This window comes from Lathamus discolor, chromosome 2 (genome assembly GCF_037157495.1).
Source record: "Lathamus discolor isolate bLatDis1 chromosome 2, bLatDis1.hap1, whole genome shotgun sequence".
NCBI classification, from domain to species: Eukaryota; Metazoa; Chordata; class Aves; order Psittaciformes; family Psittacidae; genus Lathamus; species Lathamus discolor.
The window spans coordinates 57,793,126-57,810,995 of NC_088885.1; the positions used below are offsets into that span (position 1 = coordinate 57,793,126).

Below are 17,870 nucleotides of genomic sequence, written 5' to 3' on the forward strand. Positions count from 1 at the left end.
ATGGCACTGAGATATGCCTGTAATTTACATACATTATTACTCTATGTCCCTGATGGCATGTATAATAATGTGCTGTGTATCAGCCCAACACAGGAAAGACTCCCTGCTCTCAGGCTTGATCTCAGCCTGTGACCCAGCTTGGTGCTTGTGCATAGAAAATGAGCAGAACTGCCCAGATATTTCAGGATAAACACAAGGCTAAGGAGCACTTTCCTGGCCCAGAATCAAAGTATGAAGCAACTTGCAGAATCAAGCCCTAAAGGAGCTCAGAGTCTAAGAGGTGAGACAAAGAGATTGCTCCAAAGTCTGTTAAAGTCAAGGGAAGATTTCCTTCGAGTTTGACTTGTCTTTGGAGTAGACGCTAAAGCTAAGGAGAGGGATATGTGCATGTACCTGGCTATGCATGTACATACGTACATGTACCTAGGCATATGCATTATATATGCATATAACTATCATCCTTCATAAAGTGTATTCCTTCTCTCCAGAGAATCCTCACAGTAGTTTTTAACTGGCCTTTTCTAGGTGTTGTCACTGGGAGCTGCCAACACCAAGCCACCAGGGAATTTCTGCAGGTGTTATGCTTCACTGCTCCCAAAACACAAGCTGACTGTTCTCGCAAAGCCTTCGTCACTCTTATTCACTCTATCTTGTGACCTTCTACCAAAATGCCTGCAATGCACAGCTGTGCTGTCAGGTGCATACCAGAGAAGGAACACAATGGTATATGTCCTGGTATGGAGACAAGTTCGGGCTGCAAAGGAGCCCTCATCCTTCTTGAACATAATAAGAAAGTTCATTTGCTTCATCTCTTCTTCAATCATATGGTACAATATGTCTATCAAGAGATTCATGGCATAGCTCACTCCCTTCATCTCCTCCTTCCTCCCACAAATGACATAGCCAGAAAGAGAAAGAAGGGGCAAGAAACAGATGAATGGATTAAAAATAAAAGAAGAAATAGAAAAGATAGACCAAGGAATTATTCTGTGGGCACTGAAACTTGTGAGCACTGACTTCTCTTTCCTTCTGCCTGGATTTATGATGTCCAGGGAACAGCAAACATACATACATATGCAGGCATACATGTGCATTCTTACTTACATGCACACATGGCCTGCACACAGATGCACACACATCGTGGCCTCTCCCTCTTGGAGGATCATATCTCCCTGCTACTTAACTGACATTTTTGTGAGACTTGTGGGTATCCAATATCTTTGAAGACCTTTGCCAAATGAAACTCATTAGGCCAATAAGTTCAAACATCATCATGGGGACAAACTGACAGGCAGCAGGATTACTTAAGCCTTGGCTTGTGCAGAAACCAGTTGTAAGAGATGGAGTAGAGGAGCAATGTGTCCAAGAGCCATTCCATGAGTCCGCCCCTGCCCTGCTGCTAGCTTGCCAGCCAGGTAGCATGAAACACATGCCCTGAAGGACACTGGTCCTTTTCCACAAGCTCTCTACTTACAATTACAGGTCTGCATTTTAAACACTCTTAGGAAGTACCTGAATTTCCCATAGAAGAGGACCAACACTGCCTGAAAATCACACAAATTACACCTGAGGTGTCTTCATCTATCCTTTCCTTATATTAATAATAAAGTCTAACTTACTTTGCAGTGCCTAAGGCTAAGTTCAAGCCTAACTTAGCACCCAAACAGTTTTAATAACAAAACCTATGTAGAGACCTGAAATTTAGGCAGTGTAGAGGGATATTCACATCAGTTCTTTCACTCTTCCATTATATTGATGCTGGCATATCCTTCTGGCATCAAAGAAAATCCTAGTCATCTTTCCTGACATCTTTAAGATCAAGGAAATATAAGATAAGTGAAACTCTTCCTTATTCACATTAACAGAAACAGTCTGGGAATTTGAGGACTAGACAGCACAAGTGTGTGAATAAATTTGTACGGATCTTATCAGCAAGGTCAGCAGAGCCATAAAAATCTCAACCTCAGGACAAGACAATACGAGTTGGGGTCTCTTGCAGCAGTGATTTCAGAATCATGACTGGCCTTGAGGGTGGTCTCTGTCACTGCCTCCACTTGGCAACTTATCACTGGTTGCAAAAATCAGTCCAACTGACTGTTTCTTTGATGACTGATGCTTATGCAAGAGCACTTTTCTTGAACCAGCCTTAGCACAGTAGGCTAGCACCATAGAAAACCAGGAAGGACTTTTGCAGAAATAGAAATTCCTTGTCCATGGGGTCCCACAGCTGTGGGCAGGATGAACATAAGGGCATGGGCATGGTGGAGTTAGAGCATTTGACCTAACCTTGTTTATCCAGAAGTCGGGCACCCAACTAGTCATCTTTGTTCTCTTGATTACCAGCACAGAGAGATTGGCTGCTACAGAGAGAGTCATTGCATCCAAAGATTGACATCAAAGATAGGTCTGATGAATCACAGAGAGGAAGTGTCAGCCTTCATTCATTGACTAGAAGGGGAGCTTAGATGACTACCTCAGATGAGATGTCCAGCTCTGAGACAGAGTATGACGACAAATCCTGCTCAGCACGGCTGCGGTGCGTAAGCACTATGTAAATCTCTGCATCAGAGTGAACAAACTTAAACACTTCACTCACGGTCTCTGTCATACTGACTCATGTGTGTCCGATGTTATCCTCACCTTAGTAATTTTTTTTGCAGCAGTGAGTCTAAAGTAACTCCAGCACAGCTCTTGCTCCTGTACTTCAGGCTCTGCTCAGTGACCCCACACTGTATATTGAAATTGGATGTGCGCAGCCTGCTTCTGCCAGAGACTGTAGGAAACAGTCTTGTTTACGAGCTTTCTGATTCTCCTCTGTCCAGACCACCAATCTGTTTGTTTAGGCTTGTGAAAGGCAAAGAAGGGATATGACTAAAAGTCCCATGTCCTAATGATGTGCTTTAGTCCCTGAGTTGCCTTTCCCCCCTAGTTTATCACAGCAATTCATTAGATAGTCAAGATCTTGCATGTTGCCCTACCCTGCTTGTACTAGAGATGGACAAATTAGGTTCTTGCATGCAAGAATCCAAACAAAAGCCTTTATTGCCCAGTTCCTGGAACGTGTGTGCAGGAAAGAATTTCTCAGTTTATTTTGTCTGAGTACCATTGTCAGAAGCAACAGGGGCTACCACCAGCATCACTGCTGGTGGCAGACACCACCACTGTATCTGTGGCTGCAAATATATGATAAACTATTTAACCCTTGAATTAGTTTCTGTACTACAGTTTGGAGAGTCTTTGGTAAACATGACAGTTTATATGTAATTAATTTTAATGGATCTGTCAGAAAGCTGTACTGACAGCACACTGCACTGTATTATGACTAAGCCTGAACCCTTCATTCGCCCTACATTGAGACTACACATTGTGTCAGCGGGACTCATGGACTCTGCTGGTTTCTATCACAGACTTCCCATATGCCTGTGGGCAAGTTGCACCAAGGATTTCAGTAGCCACTGAATTAGCATTTCCCTGTCTGATTCCCAATCTTCTGCTAATGCGTCTTATCTATTCTCTTTCAACTCAGTCGTTTGCCCCATCTATCTGAACCATATACTTTTTCAGGCAACTAACTCCCACTACGCCCTTAGCCTTCTGCATTAAGTGACTTTTAGGTTTTGTAATCAATTCGTTAATATCCATGACCCATCCTGTTAAAAAAAGGCTATGATCCAGTAAGTTACTTCCTTACGCAGATGATATTCTTGTTAGTAATGACTCAGTGCTAACTGCCTCTTTTATCCATTACTTTTTCACAATTCTGATCTAGGTCTATTTAATTCAGCCTGGGACATACGAGGATGGATGAGATGATTTCTGGATTGAATGATTTAATATTAGAAGCTGTTATACCTATAATTGCAAACCCATGGTAGGATGCATCTCAAGTAACCTAAGGTGTCTAACAGTTAGGTAGCTAAATCTGTGCTGTTTAACTTCTGTTCTCTCTATGGCATGTGAGGAGAAATAAGCACTTCAATAAAAGCAGCATTGCTAATCCACTTTTCCTCACATTCAGAATGAGCTAAGAGTATTCATGGACTACTCACTGCAATTTGCTGACAAGGGGCAGCTCGGTAAAATTACTTAATTGGTCAAATTATGGCAATGCAGTCGATAAATCTAAGGCATAAAGCAAGAATTAAGAATTTCTAAATAGCCTTGCACTTCACTTTTATGTCTTTTCACACTTAGTCTCCTGTTGCTTTGTCTGAGCACTTCCACTATCATATCTTTCCAGATGGTGACCAAACCACACCTCTGCTAATGTTTCAGCAAACCAGCTTTCAGGCCCTGGAGATCAGGCTGCCACTTTCTTTCTCTTTACATTGAGGTTATTTGTAAATGAAAGCGTATCCAGGCCTTGAAAAAAATGAGCGAGCTGGTGAATGAGCTAGCCTGGTGGTATGCAGGATCAAATGAGGTACCCAGTTCTCCTGTTCTGGATCAGTAAGGCAATTTATTTCACAACAAATGCAACTGAACTGTTCTTCCCATGGAAGAATGTGCAAGAAATTGAATTCCTGTCAATCACCCTTCTGAAATATGGGATTTTTGCTCAGCTCTGTTATAAATATGTGGAATGCAATGCCAGGACCTCAAATGATGGTTGTCTAAAGGCAATTCAGTCGCTGAAGATATAAAACAACACCCACCAGGATTTTCAAAAGAGTTTTCCAGTGGAGGTCTCCTCTTTCAGTATTCTACATGACTAGGTAGATCCCAGAATGCCTACATGTTCCTAGCCTTTAGGAATGTACTTAGAGGGAAAAAAATAAAAGGCAGATGGATTCATCTGTCTAAAAGGAGATATCTTTGTCTGACCTAGTCATCCAGGATCTTCTGGTGAGAAAACTGGTACTGCTGGGATGTGATTTATCTCACCTGGAAGTAGATAACTAACATACATCACATGAGTTGGATCTTATTTGTCACCAAAGGAAACTCGGCTACAGACTGCTAAAGCTGCAGTATCATTCTCCCTCCAGAAGGCGTAGGATTTAAGTCTGAATTTCCCCAAACCCAGCATTAACCAGATTTTTATGCGTGGAACTGTGGGTCTCACAGTAAACTCTACAAACTTATCTGACGCCCACTGGTATTTCCCCAGTCTTCACTGGGATTTGGATGGGGTCCTACTTGTCCAGAGAGAGCTTGGAATGTCCCATTTCTTCCCAGCTACTGTAGGTTCGTAAAAAAACAGAAAGGTTCCCTTAAGTGCGTCCCTCAGCCTGCAAAGGATTTAGAGTTGCTTTCTGTCATGCCACACAAGACTGTCTAGCAACAGGTTCTATTGTGGCTCTTCTGGGGGCAGAGGGACAAACTGAATGGCAACTGTTCAAGGAGTTTCATTCCTGCCTTCCCACCCCTTAGTAAATATCTCTATTAGACAGTGTGCACCCTTTCTGAAGCAGAAGAAACTCCTACTGTACTCTTGGCTGTTTTGGCTTCATTTCTCAGGCTTGGCTATAGCAGAGATGGACTCTGCCTTTTCTGCTGCTCTGTGCCACAATGTGAGTTCTGCTGAATGACAGCAAATTCCTTGGAAATTTGAATGTGCATAACTTCTGCCATAAAATTGCATCTTCCAACAAGCATGCAGAGGAAACAGGGACCTGGAACATGAAATTAAGAGCTACAGACTAGGGAAAAAAAAAAAAAAAGCTTTTGATTTCAGAGAACTGTAACAAAATGAGAGGAATTGTTTGAAAGAAGATACAACCCTTGCTTTAATAGGAGTTGCTATGTCCTCTGCTAACTGTCACGATAGGGAAGCAAGAAAGCCATTTTGTACCTCCTTTTAAGATAAAGTTACATTACAAGCTTGTGCCAGTGACTCCTGCATGTGGTTGGAGGATGATGGGAGACTGGATGTGTTTGAGTGTGCTGGATTAGAGTCAGGATTAAATATGTTACAGAGAAAGCAGCAAAACACTTAAGCTGCTTAGGCTATGCTGAGACATGACAAAATATAAGATGTTGTGAATTTGCTAGAAAAGGGGTGGCCTAGAAGATTTTAGTACCAGCCTGGATGGCATGCACATTCCTGCAATAGCATACCATGGCTGCACCCATTCCAATACACTAATGAGCATTGTGCACTGAAGAGCTTATTTAAACATAGGAAAATGATGAAGAAAAAGTCCATGACTTTATTTTAGCTGTGTGAAATTATGCCAGGCAATGGGAATTAGAGTTTATATTTTAACAGCTAGAAAATAAGTAAATGAACAAACTCTCAAAGAGTTATATCCCTGTTTTAGGTATAATCTGACTTAAACCTGGATGACAGTGGTGGAGCTGATTGCTTCAACTTCTTCATAGCTGTAGAGGTTTTAACCAGTCAAGTTCAGTCTAACGACTGAGATGTTGAAATTGCACCATAGGAAAGTGCCCACTTCCCATCAATGAAAGGAGCCAAGAGCACCTGGCTTGGATGGAGACATTGAAATTGCAGACACATAATGGGTAAAATGAATTCCACCCCAAGGCTTCCTCCTGCAGAGAGGCACCAAGTGCTACTGAGATGCTGTAAGGTTTTCTTGACTGGCCTTCGTCTGCTGCTGAGAGAGGAGTGTGTCATCAGTGGGTTGTATACAATCCCTGACTCTGAGACCTCTGAGGACAGTCAGGATCCCATCAAGCATCTGACTTGGAAGTAGAACCTATGCTCAGGCTCCGAGTGGGACCCTGAGCATCTTCAGTTTTGGACTAGATGTCTTTCCTGGAAGACACACTTAAGCTAAACACTCGGGTTGATGCTTGGCAACTGGGAGAGTTTTCAAACCTGTGATACACATAAGGCCATGCCAGAAATGTGAAGGTCTACCATGATCTGAGCTCAAAGAACCAGGCAAACCTGCTCCAACACACTTTGAGCCTCCACTGAAGGGGAGAAGCAATCATCCCAGACACCCGGGATGCCTTGTGAGGCCTGTGATGTGAAAAAGGAACCAGCCCACATGCTATGATATGACCTTGTTGGTGAAGCCTTAGAGCAAAGGTGCAATAACAGAAAAGCATTTCACATTAACGGAGTGTGGAGAAATATCCATATTGGAAAAGCGAAACAGCATCCCTGCTAAGAATTATCACTACACCAATTTAAAGTGTAACTGACTATTATACCAGTGCAGAAACTGTGATGAGAAGACCAAAGGCACCTTGAACTCCTTTGATGGCCCAGGCTCTACAAATGCAAAGCTTTCTCTGGGTGTCAGCAACATCCAAGTAGGAAGGGGATTGTGAATATGCAGGTGACAAACAAGGAAAGGAGACAAACACCACGTTTGTGATGCATAATGCTCTCCCCTGGTTTACAGGCTGTTTCTAAAAGCAGTGCCCTATGTTAGGAGTTCAGAACAAGGGATGTATTGGTTCTTCTTCCCTCACCTTGTTTTTTGCAAGCATCAACATAATTTGGAGTGAACTGATGAATTTTTACATGTTATGTTAAGATGATAGTAGGATTTAAAGCAAACTTTGCCACTTTGAAAGGGACAGGAGAGGAGAAAAGCATTATGAATGACCTGGGCTAGCTGGATGCAGTTGGTTTAGAGTTTCAGGAGTGACTTTTCTGCAAGACCAGCCCTGCACCTGGTTCAACAAAGCCCATCCTGGAAGGGCTCCTGCTTTCAAAGACTTCCCTGAGTATTCCTCCCCTTTCAGTACTAAGCACCAACAGACTGCCTTGGCTTTTATGGACCCTGGGCCTTCATTTGGCTCTTGATGGTGTCAGCAAAGGAGAGATGGGTTTAGTGAGACAGGATGGGAACAGTTCTTGCTGCAACCTTGAGTCTGTGCCCTACCCCGCCTTACCTGGACAAGACATATATGCTCTGAACAATACTTCTCCCACTATTTCCTCTTCCTTTCCACTCTATTTCAGTGGTTTTAACTAGTGCCATCACACCAGTGCCTGCCACCACCTCACTGGGCAGAAAGCACCAAGCTCCATGTTACGAGAAGACAGTGAGTGCCTATTTTGAGCCTAGAAAGCCTTTCTGGTCTAGTCTTCAGACCTCCTGCATGTTCTACCTCTTCTCTTCGCAGCTGCACTCTTTGGCCCTGCAGCATTTCTTTTCAGATCCAGAGCAAGATCGTGAGTCCAGTACTGCTCTGGGAAGGAAATTTCAACATGGATGTTGATGGGAGTAGGACCAGTCCATCTCTGCTCTCAGGATGCCCTGGGGGTGAGACTGCATGCTCAGTGCACAGCCAGCTGTGTTCACCATGCTGTGTGCAGCTCAGCTGTTCACATAGAGCATCTGTGACTCAGAGCCTAGAGGATTCCCCCTGTGTGCAATGCCTGCTAAGTGCTATCATTATGCCCAATAAAGCCACCTGAAATGTGACTGGGCTGTTTAAATCACGCACTTGAGTAGAGCAAGAACAAATGCTGAGCAAGGGAGAAGCTGGCACATCAGCCCATAGTTGTCCCATTGGGCTTTCCTTGCATTCCCAAACACACAAAGCAAAAACATTTGCTTCTTGTGGAGTCTAGCACAGAACAGCCACCTTCACCTGCTGCTGTGCGCCAGTGTGAAGTACTGGTGATGTGGGAAGAGATGCAGATACTGGCAGTCTGTCTGGAAAAACAGCAGCAGTGCTGCAGGGCTGGAGATGAGCTGGCTCATCACAGTTGGAGGAAGTGGGATCCAAGCAGGAAAGGATTCCCATAGATTTGGGATGGAGCCTCGTTTCCCCTGGTACAATCAGCAATCCTTGACTTTTCTTTCCTAGGAGAGACCCCACAGCAAAAGTCAAGGTTCTTCCAGCTTGACCCTTAAGAGGGAACAGTCAAAAGTCTTTTTTGGCTAGCAGAAAGCAGGGCTATGGCCATCCCCCTGTACGAACTACTTACAGCAGATCCAGCTGTAGGGCTGAATCTGGAAAAAGAAATGCTACGTGCACAAGTGAAATGTGTCATCATGCTGGCACATGAGCTCAGAGAGAACAGGACCCACCTATTTCATAAATGTTTCCTGCTCCTGCTGCAGTCCTATGTTTACCCTGCCCTGGTGCTGTGCACTGCAATAGCACTCAAGGACATGAGGCCAGTGCAGAGATGTCTTTAGAGAGAGAAAGAAAAGACTAACCTACTCTCAGCAGAAATTAGTGCTACATCCAGCCCTGCTGCAGGCTCATTGCAATGTCTGGGGCAGCACCTTTAAATTCTTCTGCCTCTGCTTACCTGCAAAATTGAAATAGAAAAACATCCTCTCCCTTCCTGAGCACATACCAGAGCTTAAGCCATGTTAGTAAGTGCTCAGAAGTTTTCAGGTGAGAAGTCTTAGAGGTGTTCAAATATCTGTAAAGGACATGTTTTGCCTCTGGGGCTACCTGGAAAGGGCTGGGGAGGAAAATGATTCACTTTTCCTTAACTTAGTTAGGAAAGGCTTGCTTGTTTGATGCAATGCTTTCGTCAAATGCTTTGGATATCAATATGCTGGTTTTCATTTATTTATTATTAGATATTTATTATCTAATAAAGTCCTCTTAAAATTGAAAGAAAAGAAAGATACATTCATTAATATGTAGCAGGACAACGCAATTTAATAAAATGAGACTAAAATGTGAGTAGATGGGGGCTCTTCTTTAGCACACACTGTTCTCTCTGGGGAGAATCCCAGCCCTCCCTGTGTTTTGAAACAGGGACTTCTTGCTAAGACCTTGCAAAACTTTTAGTTCCTGCCATGAGAAAGGCTTCTCGTGTGATCTTGGCCCAGTCCTTTAATCTCACCAGCACAGCATATCCATGCCTTGCCTATGCCAGGAGCAACATAAATACCGTTAGCCCATTCCTCCAGTCCCACCATGAAAAAATGGAGATGGGAAAATATTTCCGCTACCCTTTGCACACTATATCTTACGCATGGATGAGGCAAGAGCTATTTCTCACCACTCACATCTACACAGCAAGATCCCCTAGACCCAGTGACCCTCTATCCCCATTGCTGCTTTGGTGCAAATCACCCGTGCTGTGCTCAGAAAAATCTAAGCTGGTGGATGAGTTCCCATCTGTGAATAGGATAAAACATCCTTCCAGGATTATACGCTACCTGGCAAAACAGGGCCATGTAAGATGCTGTTGTAACACAGATACACGTGTATAAAGACAATTCCCAAGCCTTGGGGCAAGGGTGGGAGAGGGCTGCATGCACAGGAACTGCACTGCGTAAAGCTGAAATGCAGCCACCTCTGCAGAGGAACATGACAACTCTTTAATACTGCTCCACAACCCGCTGCAGTACAGAGGAAATGAAGATGAATGCCATCACCTCGGAAATGTCAAAATCCTTGACTCCGGCTAATCAAGCAGAGGAGAAGTGAGTAGATGCAATTCATATTTCTGAGCTCTAGAGATTGTTTTAGGAGCTCTGGTGCCAACACACATGGTTCACGCTGTCCCTTGGGTGACCTTCCACTGCTTTGCTTCCCTCCTGGCTAACAAGGGATGATCATCTCTCACTTAACACAGTTGTTCTGTGCCAAACCTAAGCTTTGCTTTCTCAGGTGCAGAGCCTGCCAAGACTCCACACTTGCTTCTCTAGGATTTGCAACAAATGGAAAAGCAGCTTTCTTTTGGGATCCAGAATCCAGCCTGGCTTTCACCCACCCTGGCATAAACAGGGGGCTGTTCCACTCACCTCAAGGGGGACAGATCCCAGGAGAGACCTGAACCAGAACACAAGCCAGGACTTCACCCATCACAGCTCTTACTGTGGCGATGCCATCAGACTCTGACAGGAATATGTTCAGGTGTTGCACCTATGTATTGCTGCAGTAAAGCTACTGGGTTACTTGCTTTTCTGTTGGCAACACTCCCTCTTACCATGCTCCCCTGTACTTACGTTTCCTGAACTGCAAAACAATAGATATGGAAAGATCTCTTAGATCACTTTCTCCAACCCTCATGAGCTATAAAATAGCTACTGCAGAATATCACAGGCTTTGGCCAACTTCGTCCCATGTGGGTGAGTAAACCAGCAGAGCTTCTATGACCAGTCTGGGGGAACAAGCAATAGGAAGCCAAGAGGAAACACAGGTCACAGCCAGGAAAATATCTAACACACATCATTCACATCCCCAAATACCAGCTTGGCATGTCCATTAACTCTGCATTCACTTTGATACTAGCAGTTATGGCTCACCTCCTTGACCAGTTTGTTACGGAGCCAATCTCCTCCCACCCCACCTAGGACGTGGTACAGGTGATACAGGGAGCAGCAGAGGAGCTCCACCACTACCAGTGGGAACAGAGGAAGGGACAGACATTGCCGCCTAAAGTGATGCCACCACATCAGGTCCCAGGCAGGGCCTGTCTCCTCCTGTAGGACATCCTCTTCCAGTCCCTTTCCAGGCATATGCTTTAGCCTTCTACATCCCTCAGCTTGCAACATGCTGCCTCAGATCCCAGGAATAACAATATTTGAGATGCCAGCTGGCATCTCCACTGTGAAGAGGTCTGCCTGTACTTCTAATTCAGCCCAGCTATCCTTTCCGTTATCATCTTCCCTAGTACCAGCCTTCTGGGCTGCTGGAGGTTAGGATTCTCAATGCTGAAGCTCTGTGTTTATTGCTGGATTTTTTTTTTCCCCTCCTGAACCAAACGCTTTTTGCTTTTGAATCATTTCTGCACTCTGACTGTCCTCAGACCAAGTCAGGCCACATGCCGCTGATGAAAAAATAATCTAAACCAAATCAAAACGCTTTTTCTATTGCATGTGCAGTCAGCTGGTCAACCAAATTAGATGAAAAAAGTTTTAGCTTTCTCTGCTGTTACTGTAACTCTGTGCGGACTCTAGACCCCCACGGGATAGGGGACAGGTTACATCTAATCCTCCCTCACCCATGAATTCTGCTTCTGCATTTCCTAAGGCTTCCCGCAGTCACTGCATTTTCTCTCCTTTCATTAAAAACAAACAAAAAAAATGAACAGCACTAACATCTGGGGGAAAAAAGCCCAAACAAAACAAAACAACAAGAAACAATGTCTTTTTGCTCTTAATCTGTCCACCTTGTGTGCGGAAGAGCCTGTTGCTGCTACCAGTGGCTACTACCAGTGGCTACTACCAGTGGCTACTTTAGTTTGAACACTGTTGGAGAAAGTCCCATGGGGTTACTGTGCCACAATAAATCATGCCAGTACATCCCTACAGACTTGCCGCACTAGTCTAGATGAGAAATGGTGCCCTTTCATTTTGTTATTTTAAAATAATTGTTTTTAAAGCCTATTTAATCCCTCTCTGTACATACATTATTTAGGAATTTTCTGGTTTTAGGAAGCTACCCCCGCAATCATCACTGAAAGGACATGGACAGATCAGGATAGCATTGCTGCTCTGGGGAATCTTTCCCCTTTTAAACCACTGAACTTTTCCCAAAGGTACCACTCATCCAGGTCTATGCGGGGGCCACTGGCACTGCACAGCCTGATTTTAAACAGGTGCCCCATGCCATGGTAGGAATGGCAATTTAAACAGCTCAGCCACATAAGGAACTCTGTTTAGAGGTAGACAGAATGGTAACTCATGCCCACTGCTCCCCCTGACAAATCCACACTTGATGTTTCCCCTAATTTCTTTCCTTTGGGAGAATAATTAACCAAAACCTACTGGAGAATATAATTTCTCATTCCCTGCTTTTGCTCAGACTGCCTTGAAGCTGAAAGCAATGTAAGTATCCACAGCTCTGTGTGCTTTGCGGTGAGTTTACGCTTTAATTACAAACTATTATTTGGAGGGGGGGAGGCACACACTGGGGTGGGTAAATTACAGATTTTCTGCTGTAAGCAGTCAAGTCGCTATGAGCTAATAAAGGGGAGGCTTTAAACAGGGATGGGTAGGATGCCTGTTGCTTGTGCAACCATACTAAAATATCTCTGGCCCTCTCTGCAGTTCGTTAGAAAAGAAAACCACCACCAACGGCAAAAATAATCAAGCAGAAAGAAAAGACCAAAATTAAATTAAAATAAAATGAAGCAGCATGATCAATCTGCTAAATCAGCCAGCTTGGAAGCAGGCTTTCCTTGACTAGGAGACTTTTGGAGTGGATTTTGGGATGTGCACAGATGTGTCCGAGGGACCCTGTGCTACCTGCCATCCCCAGTTCCCAGAGCTGTTCCCCAGCTCCAGCCATGGAGTAGCCAAGGGGTTATATCTTGCTTGAGGATAAATAAAGAGGGAAAGGGGTGTGAGTGGGGAATTTAGGAAGCCAATGCAACAACACCCGGCCTCTCCTCCGACTCCCCCACCCCAATCAAAACCGCCTTTCCATTTCCATGCCCTAAGGGGGGTTGCTGTCTCTGCGAAAGAAACGTCTAAAACCGCTGGTTGGCACGGGGGAAGGATTGGAAAGGGGGAAAAACAACCCCCCAAACCCAAAGAATCACAGCTGAGCTCCCCTCCTGCACACACCTGATGCCCCGGCTTGGAAAGAAACCGCCTGCCCCTCTCTCCATCGCCTCCTTCCCGGCTTTTCCCTACCGAGAGCAGCCTCTCCCGCACCTCCGAGAGCGGGGACGGGACCGGGAGCCGGGGGGGCCGGGACCGGGGCCGCTCTGCCCTCCTCTCCCCTCGGTGGGTGACAAGGGAATATTTATGTTGGTATTAGAGGAATGCGTTTCCTTCTCCAATCAGGAATGCAACCAGAGTTTCTAATTATAAGTTAGATGGTGGCTGGGAATAAAAGATTGCTTTTTAATGACTCCCGTCCAGGTGCTCTTTCTGCCTGTCTTCCCAAGAACACATTTGCATTTTATTGCTTTTCTCCCATCCCAACGAATTCCCTGCTTTCAGACATACCTGAAATACTTTGGAGAGGCTGCCTTCAACACCCTCACCTCTGCACCGCCGGGCAGCGCAGAGGTACCGCTCCCGCGGCCCCCGCTCGCCTCCGATCGCACCTGAACCCCGCTAACGCCCCTCGCCAGATGAAAGGGGGGGGACGACACACACATTAAATGCAGTTAAAACAATTAATTCTTATTATTAGCAAAACCTTTTGGACCCGTCTGAGTTATTCACAGCACCGCCCCGGCTGCGGAGCAGCTCCCGGTGCCGCGCACCCCGTCCTCCCCTCCGCGGAGAGCGGGGCTGGCCGCTCCGCACCCGCGCAGCCCCTCTCGGCTCCGCGCAGCCCCACGCTTCCTTCGCGCCGCTGCCGGCGGAGCAAGAGTCGGCCCGCGCTGGGGCTTCCCTGAGCCCAATTACCTCCGCGGGGTAATTAAAGCAGATCTTGCAGTTACATGCCTTGCCCAGCACCATTTGCTTTTTGTGGGGGAGAGAGAGAAAAAGCTCTTAAAGGCGTAGGGTGCAAAGCGCAAAAAAACCCCCAAACCAGAAACAACAAACCGGGATAAGAAAGCGCGTTATCCCCAGGGGAAACGGGTGCGCAGGTCCCCGCCGATCTTACGCGGGGCAGCGCCGGTCACACCACCCCTAGCCCGGTCTCTGCTCGCTGCTCTGCCTTTCCACAACCAGCCCAGGTTGTTCAGCCTCCTCTCATCTCCTTTCTCTTTCATTTCCCCCCCTCTTTTCCCTTTTATTTTTTTTTTTCCTTTCTCCCTAAATATTCCTTAAAGCGAAGGGGGAAAAAAAATATTCATCCTTTCTCCCCCTTCCTTCCACCTGACTAGCTCGAAATCACCTTGAAACGCTCATGTCAACTTGTATCATTATCTCTTTAATTCAGGCAGCGCCTTTTGTTCTTCACAGGAGAGGATCAAAGCGCTTAAAAAAAAAAATAACTTTCCGATCGCTCTCGCTCGCTCTCTCTCTTTTACAGTAGGAGAAGGAGAGATCAGGTATAACCCAGTCAAAATAAACAAAGTGAATGCATAAATAAAAGAGGTGAAATGCAGGTTCTAAGAACTTGCTGGCGCTGGAACAATCCCACCTCTTTAGCTGAGTGGCAACGAAAGGAGAATTTCAAGTCATCTTAAGCGCAGGGGTTGCAGAGAAAACAGAGGAGGGGAAAAAAATAAATGAAAATGAGAGAAAAAAAAAAAAAAAAAAAGAAGAAGAATAAAACTTACCACCAGATTGGGTAACTTGACAGAGCCTGACTCAACCCACAAAGAAACAGGAAATATCCAAAAGAGGCCATTGATGAAAAGTTGTCTTTCTTTTTTTTTTTTTTTTTTTAACCAGAGTTGCCAAAAACCTTCCTTTCTTCTGAGGCAGGATGATTATTTTAATAATAATAATAACAATAATTTAAAAAAAAAAAGTCAAATGAAGTGAACTCAACCCGACCAGGTAAATCCTCTCTTGCTTCCTCTACTACTCTCAAGGAAAAAAAAAATCTCAGAGAGGTAAAAAACTCTTCTCTCAGCCAAGACACTGAAGGCAAATATTAAAAAAAAAAAAAAAAAAAAAAAAAAAAAAAAAAGTTTGAAGTAGCTCTCTTAAAAAGGACCCAATCAGCACTTATTGCCAAAGGGAGAATTCTGATGCTTTGGCTTGTTCTGTCAATCAGGAGCGTGAAGTCAGGAATGAGCTAATTGCAAGGAGATAGTGTTTTAATACTCATTAGGGGGCACGTTGGCCCACAAGCCAAGGGATAAAATGTAGTTTTAAAAAGGGGAAGGAAGATTTAGGGGGTTTAAATAGACAGGGGGGACCCCTGTGGATTTGGGTAGCTATAACAACCTGCCCGGATTTCACTCCCTGGGTCGAAGCTACTAAAATGCAAAAAAAAAAAAAAAAAAAAAAAAAAAAAAAAGAAAAAAAAGAGAAAAAAAGGTGTGATTTTTTTTTAAGTTTTTTTTTCTTCTTTTTTTTTTTTGTTTTTTTCTTTTTTTGGTTATTATTTACTCGGTTTGCTCTTCCTTGCCATTCTGTCTTCTTCTCATACCCCTGTTTCCTCACGGTGACGATCAGGGCGCATTTGAACTAACTTTCTAGAAACTTTCTGTTGGTTCTCTTTTCGGTTTTTTTTTTCCTCCTTTTTTCATTAAAAAAAAAGAAGATTTGCACCCAGCCATGCACGCGCACACACAGACACACACACCCCCCCGACACCCACCCCCCTTCCCCACCAGTCCAACCAGCCACATATCCAAGAGCTCCACTGAAGGCATCTGCTATGAAATCAACTTCTTCCGTGCAAATCTCAGTAAGGCTCGTCCAGATCATCACAATTTGCAGGAGCCCCAGCCCCGGACTTTGCGAAGGCGCTGCTGCAAACGACTTCATCCAGCAGATCCACCCCACCGGGCACTAGTAATTGATCTCTTTTTTAATTTCTTTCTCTACGTATTGTAACCAATTCCTCTCTTTCCAGGGGCAGTGGTGGGGGGTGAGCTGGGGTGGATAGCGCCGTTCCAAAAATTCGCAGGTTTTCGGAGGGGTGGAAATAAAAAGTCATTAAAAAAAATTAAAAAAATCATGGTCAGTATTATTATAAAGATGTAGCTCCTCGAGACTGGGTATGTGGTTAGATTTGCTGCTCCTCCGGAGCATATTGTTTAAAGCTTGATGGATCTGTGGGCAAGTGTCACCCAGATGACAGGCTTTCCCCTTACCCTGGGTCATTTGAAAGGGGGCTTGAGAGTCAGAAATGAGGGGATGGAGGCACTGGTTGAGCTATGAGGTATTTTCTCCGTGGAATGACAACGATGATTCTCTTTACATTGTTGTTGTGGCGGCTGCCTGTTGGCGGTTCTTTTGCTGGTTTTTGTTGACTTTTAAATTCATATTTTTTAGGGGAGAGAGAGTACTGGTTGAGAATTTACTTATTTATTTGACTATATTTTATTTTATCTGTGAATCAGAAAATCTCTGTGGCGCACACAGAACAAAGAGAGGTACAATTTTTAATGACTTTTTGGAGGAAAGCTTGCAACCTTGTATGAGCTCAAATCAAAATGCATTTTCTTTCTCATTAAGAATTGCATATATATTTTCCCTTAGTAGGGAATATTTCTATTTACGCACACACTGCTTTATATGCATATATACAAAGATATGTTTGTGTTTAGCTAGATTGAGAGATATATTCATTCTAGTGAAATTATACTAGAAATGCAGTTCATTCGGGGATATTTAAATCATTGGGAATTTGGCAGGGGTCGGGCCCTGATTATTTTCTTTAGGGTTGGATGACAAGTGATTGCAAATGTGAGCACTGGCAAGTGCTCCGAGATCTAATCACTCTGTGTAGCCAAGCTTGAGTTGATATGAGCGGCTTCTCGCTTGCTTCCAGAGGAACGGATGCTCTCCCTGGCTCTCCCAGCAAATCCCCATGGTGTCGGTGCTGCAATTATGCTGAGTGTATTAAATCCATCCTCCCCACCTCCTTCAGCAGCTCCCCTCACCCCAGAGGAGCCAAAGAGGCTGGAGAGGGAGAAGAGAGTTTTATTGCACAAGGTAGGACAAGGAGAAGGAGGAGGGTGGTGGTGTGTGAAAAATCATCTTAAGGACTTTCCCTCTGTATTAGAGAAAATCCCATCCAATTATAGCATTACTGGAAAGAACCAAACACTGCGACTTTCAAAGGAGGGGATTTCTCTGTCTTTTCAAGTGAAATTGCTCACACTGCAGACGGGAACACACACACACATACACACACACATACAGGGACCCTCAGAGACACCAGCACCAGCCCGGCCATGGGGGTCTTGGCAAACTGGGGATGGAGGAGGAGGAGGAAGGGGCAGGACACACATCCCTTCCAGGGGTCCAGCTAATCTCCCCTCCTTTTGTTTCTGGGGAGAAGTTTAAACATCCCCCAAAGCCTCTGCCCCTCCCATCAGGAAGCAACAGGCAACTTTACCTGAAGGTACAAATTCAGCCACTCTCCCTTTTTCCTCTTTACTTTGCAGCTGCTATTTGGGGAAGATGGAGATAATCCACTTTGTCATAGGC

The 17,870-nt window shown here is 44.7% G+C and overlaps 1 protein-coding gene across 1 annotated transcript in view; it reads right to left on the reverse strand.

Moving 5' to 3' along the window:
* Positions 1 to 15,108, reverse strand: part of WNT3A (Wnt family member 3A) — an 86,173-nt gene extending 71,065 nt beyond the window's left edge. Inside the window, exon 1 of the mRNA XM_065669275.1 lies at positions 15,038 to 15,108. Within this exon, the coding sequence (XP_065525347.1) occupies positions 15,038 to 15,108 (71 nt within the window). The remainder of the gene's footprint in view (positions 1 to 15,037) is intronic.
* Positions 15,109 to 17,870: the final 2,762 nt, after the last annotated feature.